Source organism: Canis aureus, chromosome X, assembly GCF_053574225.1.
Source record: "Canis aureus isolate CA01 chromosome X, VMU_Caureus_v.1.0, whole genome shotgun sequence".
Lineage (NCBI taxonomy): Eukaryota > Metazoa > Chordata > Mammalia > Carnivora > Canidae > Canis > Canis aureus.
In genome coordinates, this window is record NC_135649.1 from 98,043,507 (window position 1) to 98,055,519 (window position 12,013).

General features: G+C 42.4%; 1 protein-coding gene across 20 annotated transcripts in view; it reads left to right on the top strand.

The window, feature by feature from the left end:
- Window positions 1-12,013, top strand: part of DMD (dystrophin) — a 2,162,139-nt gene that overhangs the window by 2,045,974 nt on the left and 104,152 nt on the right. For all 20 annotated transcript variants that reach the window (XM_077887780.1, XM_077887782.1, XM_077887777.1 and 17 more), the window contains one exon: window positions 11,063-11,137. In XM_077887780.1, coding sequence (XP_077743906.1) covers window positions 11,063-11,137 — 75 coding nt within the window. The remainder of the gene's footprint in view (window positions 1-11,062; window positions 11,138-12,013) is intronic.

The window sequence follows — 12,013 nt, forward strand, 5'->3', positions numbered from 1 at the left end:
GTTCTGCCTTCCCATCCATTCTTGTACTGGGAAAGCAAATGTATTCAGGCGGTATTTTTGGTGGCAAAATCATTTAGTTTGAATGCATTAGCAAAAGGTGGAGTCCAAAGAATTAAGAGCTGGAAAGTTTTTGGAAAACCCAGTTAGAACTTTCCATAGAGTGATCTGAGTGAGGGCCAGATAACAGCTAGTGGATTGGAGGAACTTGACAGTGAGAGTTTTGACAAGGACAGGAAACAGTGTAACTGAAGGGTAACCATACAAGTTTGAGTAAGACAAAAGGGGTGGTCTTGCTGAGGCTGGAATCTCAGAAGAAATGCCTGGGGGTTGGGGGGGTGGCTAAGTGTGGCTGGGCGGGACCTGGGGCAACCTGAAAAGCTTCTATTAGGGCAAATGAGCCTCCGCCTCTCCTGTTGTCATGCAGCAATGTGAGTCCTTACCTTCTTCCCGAGAAAGGGACAGTGGGAAGCCTCCAAATTGGCAAATCAGTCAGCAGTTCAGAAAACCAGGATGTGAGCCCAAACCCACCAACCGAACAAAAGCCAAAAGCCCATCTGTGGACTAAATTCAGCCAGTTTGTGACCTCTGGTCTCTGGTTACCAGAGAAATAATTGAAAGAGTTGGGGAGTCTTGGGAAAAAGATCTTCTGTTGAAATCCTGGAAGATAAGGAAAAAACAAAACAACAACAAAGCAAGCTGAGAAGCTGAGACCCAGATAGAAGCTTGGGGATTTTAGGGAAATCTTGTTGAGTCATTCTAAAACTGGAAACCGAGGAAGATGAGGCTGCTAGCATGAAGGGGAATGAAGTCAATTACCACCGTGTCATTTTATCATTAAAGTAGGTTGTGTGCGGACACCCCAGCTGTGACAAAGGAGGTTGGGTTTGAAATAGGCAGTGTTAAGCCTATTGCGCAGAAAAAGTATGCTTTTCCAATCCCCCAAAAATAGGGCATACAATTTTTAAAAAAACTATTTTTGGGGGTGCCTGGGTGGCTCAGTTGCTTGTGTGTCTGACTCTTGGTTTCGGCTTAGGTCATGGTCTCAGGGTCATGGGATTGAGCCGAGTCAGGCTCCACACTCAGCGGGGAGTCTGCTAGAGATTCTCTCCCTCTCCCTCTGCCTTTTCCTGCTGGCTCTCTCTCTCTCTCTCTAAAATAAGAACATAAAAAATCTTAGAAAAAAGGCTTGTGAATTTAGTTATATGGAAAGCAGTACAGAGGTATAAAAATTAAGTCACATTTGATAAGTTAGAATGACTCACCTTTATTATAAAGAATAAATGTAATTAAACCATCTCTGCCCCAGAGAATCTGGGATGTGTGCTTATTTCTGAAGAGAGAGCACGGTGAGGTTGGTTAATTAATGAAGTTGAAAATGGAATGAAGGGAGGTGGATGAGGGGGGTAAGTCGAGAAGTTCCTGGAACTGGGATAGTTCTATGCGGAGTTGGGTTGCCCACATCAGACTGAGGAACAGACACGGGAGGGCAGTGACAGAAGGTTCTGAGTCAAGGGGAGCCTAGTACGCAACCGTGAACTGTGTGACTGTCTCTGGGCAGGAGGGAGGCAAGAAGGGAAGCGCACTGTCTTCATTAGGTGTGGTTACAGTTGGGGCACGAAGAAGATGATAAGTAAGGCTGCTCAGTGATTGACGACTGGCCGATTTGGTGACCTTGCTGATTGAAGCACCTTCTGATGCTAAGGATGGCAAATTGGGAGTGCTTGGGGAGAAGCACTTTTTTCAATGAGTCAACAGAAGAAAAAAAGGCAGACTTAACTGTGGAATTTGGGAGTAGGGAACAGGGAAGGATTTACATTCTCTGTGTATGCTGGCATGGCACTTAAGCCTCAACTCTGTTTTCCATGCCTTATCTCACTCCCAAGCTTAGTTACTCCTCACTCCCCCATGTCTGGTGCTGCTCCTCCTGAGATTAAACCTCCAGCCTTCTACGGGGTGAAGCAGAAGGAGGTGACTGGGATGCTTGGCGGCATAGAGGGGGGAGAAAGTGTTTGGGGCTCCAAAGGCCAATGATGCTTGTGTTTTCAGCCACATGACCACCTTCAGAAGAACCTGCAGCCTGTCATTTTTGAGATGCCTTGGTGGTGTAAGTTGGCATGCTTCTTATAAGCCCCCAGCCCCTCAATTTGGCTTTCTGCCCCTCATAGTAATTTCGCCTTGAGATTTCCCTGGTCTCCTAAATCACTACCACCAGATCATCTACCAGGGTTCCAAGGTACTGGAGGTCTCGTCTATTCTCCTAACCAGTTTTGTCTCTCTTCTTTTGGGTAAATGTCAGTTTTACTCCTTTTACTGTCATCCTAGTAAAGTTTCGGGAATAAGGACAAGGAAACGAAGCCATTCCATCTGTCTTGTTTAACTGGGATTCCCAAGACCTCACTTCTCAGATTATGTACAGGGCCCTGCCTACCTGTCAGGCCTCATGGGGACCATTTTTCCTCCTTGTCATCTGACATTTCAACAATACTGCCCTTAAGACCCTTCATGGTTCATGCTCTTTACTACTTGGGAGCCTCCTTAACATGTGCTGGCCTTTTATTTTGTTCTCCCCCTCTTTGCCCAGTTAACCCCCATCACCCTCCAGATCTTTGCTAAAACCTTACTTTCTCAGATAAGCCTGCCTGGCCTGTGGTTCCCTCTGCGTGCTCTCAGAACATCTTGAAAGGACACATGGAGTGATTAAGGGTAGATGGAGGTCTTGTAAAAAGCTATAAACCAGTTTTGTTTAAACAGTCTTTTTTCATCATTAGTATTATTTTGCATGCATTATTTTTTGGTGGGCATGGTTTTAAGAATTAGCGCCCCAGTCCTTCTGATTGGAAGCCAAAATAAAAGGAACGTGGCACAGCAGCATCAATAGAAGTCAGCTCTCTGCTATCTGGGGGAGATGTCAGGCTCCCAAAATGGCATTTATGTATGTAGGTATGTAGGTATGTAATATCACATCTACACCCTGAATGGGGCTTGAACTCACAATCCCAAGATCAAGAGCCACATGCTCTACTGACTGAGCCAGCTAGCACCCCCAAAATGGTATTTAAGATACACAGTTCTCCTAGAAAAACTTTACGTGGGCCACTTGTTACAGAAGCTGCTTCCGCAACAAATCTTTTACCAGAGCAGGAAACTGCTAGGAGCAAAACTAATTTGAGTATCAACTCTTTCAGGATAACAGTGTTGCCAAGAAGTAGTGAGAGTCGGCTGAGGAAGGCCAAGCCAGAGGAGGGAGCCAGAAAGGTGTTGAGCAACCCACAGTCAGGATTTTGTGCTTTTTTTTTTTCACAGTTGAACTTCTCGATTTTTTTATTTTTTATTTTTGGTTTGTAACCTGTTTCTCTCTTCTGCAGTTCGAAGTCTACCACATTGGTGCCACCCTGGAATACTTGGTTGCTTCTCTCTTCTTCATTTTTTAGAAAAATTCTAGAGTGTGGTACCGTTTCACTTCTGGAAACATAACTTGGTAGTAATTATAAATTCACAGACTCAACATTCTGCAGTTGTGCAAGTATGAATGTGTAATTCCTATTTCTCTCTGTGTAGATTTATTTTATCCACCTTTGAGTAAAGCTCTGTGTTGATGGTGAGGTTTTAATGAGTTTAGATTTTAAAAGGCCTCAAATACATTTTTTAAATTATAGGTCAAGTATAATGTACCTCTTCTTTCTCAGCTGAGTTTTTAAAGATAGTCCCAGAAATCGTACCTGTTGTTGAAGAGTTCCCAGTAATTCTACGTTGTACTCCAAAACTTCTGAAGCCTGGACATCTTGGCTTAATTTGCTTTCAAGGCAGACTTGGTTTAAATTACTCCGTTTATCTCCAGCCTCATTAAGACCTGTGGTTCTTGTCTCTTCTAGTGAGTATGAGCTGGCAAGAAGAATACCTGCCATGTGGAGAGTCCATTAGAACACTAGAGGAAGAGTGAGGCCGGGGAATGAATGTGAGATATAATCTCATATGTAAAAATCTGCCACCTTCCTGTAGCGGAAGGGGTGTCCGGGGAGATGGCCTCATTCTGGCTGCTTTGGAAAATGATTCAAATAGACCTGCAGTAGTAGTTTAATTCATATTGTATGCCAAACACTCAGGTTGGAACTGTACCAAAAATGATCATGATTCCTCGAATTTGTATTTTTCACTTGTGATCACCTGACTGATTTGGATTACATTTCTTCTGGGAAACAGAGTTGGTAGGAAGAAACAAAGACCACAGTGCTAATTTATCTGTTGGAATAATCTTTAGCCATCCAGCTCTTTCCACTCATTAATTTTATGAGGTCATTATCATTCTTTCTACCTAATAGATAAACATACTAAAACTTTGGGCCTTTCCAAAAGTCTCCACAAGCCATTGGAAAGCTGGACTGAAATACTCCTCGTTTTAAATTCTAGACCTCGGTTTAGACAGAGATAGCAGCATTTTTGAAGTGTGATCGAACATCAGAACCCAGCTGTAAAACTGAAACGAAAAACACAAAAACAAACAAAAAAAAAAGGGAAATGAAAGGGTCTAGCATTTTATTTCTCTATTTTCCAGGTTTTCCCTTGACTTTAAATGTTGAGATGGTTTTCACTATTTTTGCAAGAGCATGGCCAACATGAGTAGATTTGAGCTGCCGTTCCGCTTTGCTGGAATTTGATACCTTCCACTACTATCTTCCACAGAATGGAAGTAAAAATCTTCAAGCAGAGAGTTACCAAAGTCAAGAGAAATTCACAGGCTAAGCAAAGAGGAGAGACACCCCCCCCCCATTACTTGTTTTGTGCTTCAGAATAAAAGCCAAATGGACCATGACTTTAGTAGCTGGTGATTCAACTTGAGAAGGTAGATGGTTTGATATCTGCCCTTGTTCCTTAAGTTTTTAGATTTGTCTATTTTTAGGCTAGAACCCACCCTGGATGAAATAATTCAAGTCATGGAGAGGAATGTTCACTTCAGCATTTTTATCCTTCTGAAGTGTGCTTTCTACCAGCTGCCATGGAAACATTGTGTAACTTGTTTCTTGGATAGTCTCACTCCTCTCAAGTTCCGGGTTCCGGTTGTTGAGCGCTGGTGAGCTCATTACAACTTGGATCCAAGTCCTGGAAAGGCAGCTCCCAGGGAAAGTGGAGGCCAACCTCCCACAAGGGACACAGGGCTTCAGCTTTATTGGGCTTGCATACTTGAGCTACCAGGTCAGCTCTAGCCTCAGCCCCGGACAATGTCACTTTGTCCGCAGCTGTACCCTGTCTTGAGGTTTCTGTGTGCCTCCTACATACTTTCTTTCACAAGGCAGACTTAACTCTTACAGCTGTAAGCCAGAGGGAGTGGTACTGCGGATTCCTAGCAACACATGCAGACTCAAACAACACAGATGGTTATCTCTCTCTCCAGTAGGGCTTTCAGGGCACCAGAACTGTGTTGTAATTCAGAGATGGTTACTGGATAAAAATGTATATGGCTTCTGTTGCGTTATGATGAAAAGCAGGCATTTTCCTAACTTCTTTCTTCTCCTATTTCCAAGTCACTGAGAACAGTGGTGAGATCGGACCATGGTGCATAGAAATCTGGCAGCAGAAGGCAATGGGTTGGGGGTATGCTGAATGGGTGTCAGAGAAGATGACCTCAGGACAGAGTGCCATACTTAGGGGGACGTGGAAGGGAACAAAGTTTGAACTGCTTTAGGGAAGCTGAGAGCACTGCTAGAGCAGGAATGTACCAGATGCTTGTCTCGGATAGTATTGCATAGTGAACCACACCCTGAAAGAATCAGATCATCCTTGCCTCTCCCACTTGGATTTGTAGTATCTGGAGGAATTTACCAATTCTTGAAATAAACTGCAATCTGGATGAAGCTTCTGGCCTCATTTAGATCATTTGTCCTGAATTCTGAATAGAACCAGGAAAATTGGGAAGGGGGTAGAATTGGGGTTGTAAGAGAAGGATCTTAGTTTTAGGAAAGAAGGAAGATAGCAGGAAACTAGACCAATGAGTTAAGAGGTATCTGAAAAGTATTAGAAAGAGAGAGAGAAGAGAAAGTATCTTCTGTTAACATGTGTGATTGACACAGGGTTCACACTCCACACTTTAGTTTAAGTCCATGAATGAAGGGGAATTTGGAGTTGGAAGCCTATTCTTTGGAAACTGCTATGGCATTGTGGTGAGGATCAGAGTGCTCTGTACTTGACAGGAAGTATGTTTCTGTGTTTCTGCGTCACTTATTTTATAAAAAGCCAAAGGGGCTTCTTTATGAGCATGTGAAGGAACCCTCTGCTCCCGAGTACAGGGAAAGTCTGATCATACTGGCGAATGGTGTGACACCAGTCTAGAGGGGAGCACAGGAATTCATATCTTGTGGACTAGTGCCACAAGACATGGTTGGCCGAGCCCACCCAAAAAGGTAAGCTGTGATGACCAGGGAAGAGAGACAATGGAAGAACCACTACTCTCAGGGACGAAGAGGCATTGAGGGACAATCAGGGATGTAGGTAAATCCAATTCTACTGAGCAGAGAACAAATGCTAGGGAAAAGGCAGTTCACTTGGCAGAAAAGGAATTGTTCCTATCGCCTTTGAGGACGCTCTTCATAAATGGAGTACTTTTTATTGGTGTTCGTCATAAATAAGAGACTCATAAGTATATTCCAGAGGTGAGTTTTTGGTCTAATTGATCATGATTGCCATTTTTTTAAAGACTTTCTTTCTTTCTTTCTTAATTAATTAATTAATTTATGAGAGACACACAGAGAGAGGCAGAGACATAGGCAGAGGGAGAAGCAGTCTCCCTGTGGGGAGCCCAATGTGGAACTCAATCCCAGGACCCTGGGATCATGACCTGAGCCAAAGGCAGATGCTCAACCACTGAGCCACCCAGGTGCCTCGATCATGATTGCCATTAAATAATGTCCTAAAAACCCACAAAATGGAACTTAGAAAAGCAAAAGACAGCATAGGTCCTTGTGAAGAGTTCATACTTGAACTTTAAAAACACAGAACAAGGTGGCTCAGTGGTTGAGCATCTGCCTTTAGCTCAGGGCGTGATCCCAGGATCCAGGATCGAGCCCCACATCGGGCTCCTTTCGGGGAGCCTGCTTCTGTCTCTGCCTCTGTGTGTGTGTGTGTGTGTGTGTGTGTCTCATGATTAAATAAATAAAATCTTTTTTAAAAAAAACACGGAACAAGAAACTCTGTTAAAAAGTATAATTAAAGAATTGATTGTACCTGAAGGTCCATATGGACTACCCGGGCTCTTATTAAAATGTTGATTCTGATGCGTAGATCTGGGTGGGACGTATGATTCTATACTTCCAAGCTCCAAAGAGATATTGATACTGTTGGTCCTCAAATCACACTTTGGGTAACAAGGACCCACACAGGTTCTCTTTGATATGCGCGCGTGCACATTGGTAGCCATGCAAAGTTAGATGTAATTTACCTTATCCATGCCTACCTACCTACCAGTTTGTAATGAAAGCAAGTCTCAGGACAAAGCTCCTTCACAAAAGAACATTTATTAGCCAGAGGGCACAAACCAGCCTTAAAGTGTATGCAAAATGCAAAGTGAAGTCGCAACCCTGCCTTTGTGGGGAGATCCTCACAACACACACTAGCCAGGGCTCTGTAACACGGTGGTTCTCAAAGAGTGGTCCCTGGACCAGCAGCATTAGAATCACCTGGAAACCTGATAGAGATGCACATTCTCAGACCCTCTCCAGATCTATGGAATAGGAAAATCTGGGAGCAGGGCCTGGGAATCCATATTTTTAACTAGCTACAGCCCTACCCCAGTAATTCTGATGTATGCTCCAGTTTGAGAATTGCTGCTCTAACAGCGGGATTCCGTTGAGCATCTAATTGAATTCAGGCAACCAACAATTCAGCGACCTACAGGTGGATATTTTGGAATCCAGCCCATGGCACCATTTCTATAGATGGAGAGCCTGTTAGATTCTTCTCATATCCTGATAATAAAAGGGCAGGGGCTATTTCTAAACCTTTTTCAACAGTCCTCATATTTTGCAAATCAGTAATATTGCCAATGCAAACCTATCTAACATTAATTAGGATAATTAATGAATCCCCCAGTGTAATAGCAGCTAAATATAACTGAAGTATAGGGTGGCCACCTCCGGAGTAGGCTTCTTTGATGAACTGCTAGCCACCCACCTCAACAGCGTGCATGCCTGAGTAAGACAGCTGACCAAAAAAAAAAAAAAAAAAAAAAAAAAAAAAAAAAAAGCTGACCACCTCTGTGTTGTAGCTTAAGCTCACACACACACACACACACACACACACACACACCCCAGATTGTACTGTCCATGTGAGGATTTACTTAAAACTCTGCAAACCTGCTTAATGAAGGCGTAATCTACATACAATAAAATGCATCCGTTTTAAGTGCATAAGTAGAGTTTTGACAAATGTATACACTCAAAAACCTACACACCAATCAAGATACGTTAACATTTCAATCACCTAAAACATAAACTTGTGTTTTTTGAAGTCAGTTGCCCACCCCGACCCCACTCCAGGCTACCAGCTTAGCCGTGTTCTGCCAATGCAGGTGAGGTTTGCCTTTTTTAGCTTTTGACGTAAGTGATGTCAAACTGTATTTACTCTTCTCGTCTGGCTTCTTTTTAAAATTAATTAATTTATTTATTCAATCATGAGAGATACAGAGAGAGAGAGAGGCAGAGACACAGGCAGAGGGAGAAGCAGGCTCCATGCAGGAAGCCAGATTTGGGGACTCGATCCCGAGACTCCAGGATCACGCCTGGGCCGAAGGCAGGTGCTCAACTGCTGAGGCACCCACGTGTCCCACGTCTGGCTTCTTTTACTCTGCATCATCATCAATATTTCAGGACGGCTGGTGTATGATCAATCAGTATTTAGTTCCTTTTCATTGCAGATTAGTGTCCCACTGTAGGACTGTATCACAGTCTGTTTATTCCTTCTCCTGTTGGTTTGTTGCCAGGTTTTAGCTGCTATGGATATAGCTACTACTGTGGGCATTCACGTACACATCTTTTTTGTGCAAACGTTTGTATTTCTTTGTGGTAAATGTCTAGGAGTGGACTATTTGGGTCATAAGAGGGATGTATGTTTCATTCCATGGGAAGCTGCTAAACTGGTTTTCTGAAGTGGTGATACTAGTTTATATTCCCAGCAGCATTGTATGAAGAGGTCCAGTCGCTGCACATCCTCGCCAGCATTTACTGCTGTTAGTCTTTTGTATCATAGTGCTGAATGTTTTCAAATAAATTACAGACGCTGTTTTTCCGTCCGCTAATGTCCGTTCTGGTGTTTGCGTTCAGTCTCTGCAAAGGCCATAGAGCTAATGATAATGTTGACCCGGGGGCAGCCCCGGTGGCTGAGCGGTTTAGCGCCACCTTCAGCCCAGGGTGTGATCCTGGAGTCCCGGGATCGAGTCCCACGTCGGGCTTCCTGCATGGAGCCTGCTTCTCCCTCTGCCTGTGTCTCTGCACCCCCCCCCCCGTGTCTGTCATGAATAAATAAATAAAATCTTAAAAAAAATAATGTTGACCCAGGCCACATGGATATGCATTACGTTATTTCCGTTTACTGACCCCTGCTTAGAATTGGTTTTGTAGCTGTCATGCGATTATGGCGGTTAGACATGTTTGCCAGTGTGTTTTGTTCTCTTTCTTTCCTTCTTTTGTTCATTTCTTCATTCCATCTGTCCCTAGTCCACTGGCTGTAGTAGATCTGCTTTATTCAGAGAGCAGTTGTATAGTAAGTCACTGGGAAAGATGATAGAAGTAGGAGACAGAGTACTTGACTTCAAGGAGCTTTTTGCAACTGGGTTCCTGAAACCTAACTCCACAGACATGCCAGCAAAAACCTAAAGCCTCGTGTATTTCAAGGCTTGCACACACTTGAGTAGGGGCATCATATCAAAAAAGCTCTGTGCTGGGTAAGGTGAGTTGGGGCTTGGTGGACAGGTGGTATAGAAACCACAGTAGCAGAGATAATTGAGATGTTTGTGTGCACTGAGTATTAGAATGGTTGCACCTAAGAGTATAAACGCATTGTTTATTTTAGTCCTAATTACATTTAAAAATACATCTCACATGCATAGACACACACATATGTTGGATAAGAAACTCTCAAAATGCTAACAGTGCATCTGTTTGGGCAATGGGATTATGGATGATTTGTTTATGGGATTTTATATTTGTCTTTGATTTCTAAGTTTGCCACAGTGAGCATGTGTAACTTTTATAATCAGAAAAAAAATATGAAGTGGGTGGTGAGCATCATTAAGGAGGATGCGTGTTGTGATAAGCACTGGGTGATGTATGTAAGTGATGAAGCCCTAAATTCTGTACCCGAAACTAATATTGCATTGTGTGTTAACTAACTGGAATTTGAATAAAAATTTGGGAAAAATCCCAAATATCATCACTGAAATAAATCCAATACTGATTCTTTAAAGCCTTGAGCTCTTCCTCTGTGATTTTAAATTACACAGACATGCTTTTCATTTACCTGAGATCTTTGTCTTAAACTTTTATCTTTTTCAGAAGGCCTCCTATATTTTCATTAATGAAATGTTTTTGTTAACTATTATTGAGAAAATAAAGTCAAATATACATTTAAAAAACCTAACTACCCCAAAAATATATCTGCCACTTGTTTGCTAAATTCTAATAGCTATGTTAAAAAATACCTTCTTTGTTCTCTTTAATCTTATGTAGCAAAGACCCTCTCCAATAGAACCAAGGTTATCGTCTAGAAGAAAAGAAAAATGCCTGTCATTTCCCTTTTAGGGAAGAGGACTACACGGACCGACGCTTTGCAGGCTCCCCACTGTAGTCCTTCAGTGAAACTTAGCTTGTGTGATTGTCAGATGGCAAAGAGACTTTTCGTTTGTTTGTTTTTGCTTTTTCCACATTGACATAATTTTTACCTCCCCAAATTCGGGGCATATGTACAAGAGATTTTTTTCCTTTAAACTACTGTTGTTGTTATTTCAAAAACATTGGGAGTTTTTGTGCTTTCTGATGAAATAACAAATGATCTTTGTTTTGTCCCTTTTTTTCCTCAGCTGACCTGAATAATGTCAGGTTCTCAGCTTACAGGACTGCCATGAAACTCCGAAGACTGCAGAAGGCCCTTTGCTGTGAGTATTAATCAGTGACTGAAACACGTGATAGTTCCTCTTTGCTCTAAAAAAAAAAAAAAAAAAAAAAAGTGGGTCCAGGGGTATTTCCACTTGGAGGGGAGTGAAATAGCTCTCTCAAGTCCAGCTGTAACACTGAATTCTCTTTTTAAAAATGTCTTTGGCGCAGTGTGCCCTAAATTATTTGGTTACACTGTTTAGAATCTCTCCTGTTCACCATTCCTCAGCTACTGATGTTGAATTGATAAGATACTGAGAATTTTTATTTTCCAACTAAGGGCACTGGCATCCAGTTACCTTTATGAAACTTGAAATCTCTCCCCTTCTTCTGCCTTTATTTTCTTCTTTTTCTAAAATGTATTTAGTGGTAGTATATCTGCCTTAGCCAAAGCCCATTGCACAGGTTTGAGTAGGTTATTAGCTTGAATGTTAATATTCAGATGAATGCCATGATGGAGGACAGATGATAGGTGAGTTTCTCTGCTTTTGCTCAATATCATACATCAGTGGGGAAATCCGGAAGTGTCCTGTAGTTCTGTGTCTTCATCTGATGGTTTATGTGTAACGATCCATTATCATCAAAGTTCATTTGAGCATGTTGTTTGAGGGCCTGGGTGCATCGATGGTAGAGCCATGAAACAGGCACTTGTAATCTAATGAGGGAGATCCAGGGTGTCCATAAAGTCTGGAGACACAGGTGAATGCATATAAGATCATTGAGAATGTGCACAGCCTGTTAAGAAAGAGAAATCAAGTGACACCATGTCCATTTCCACACGTTATGGGCCCCTTCAGGAAAAGGGAAGAGATGGTTTCAAAGGCCTGTATTTAATCATGTGACAGTGGAAGAATGGGGTACTATGAGAAGAATAGTTA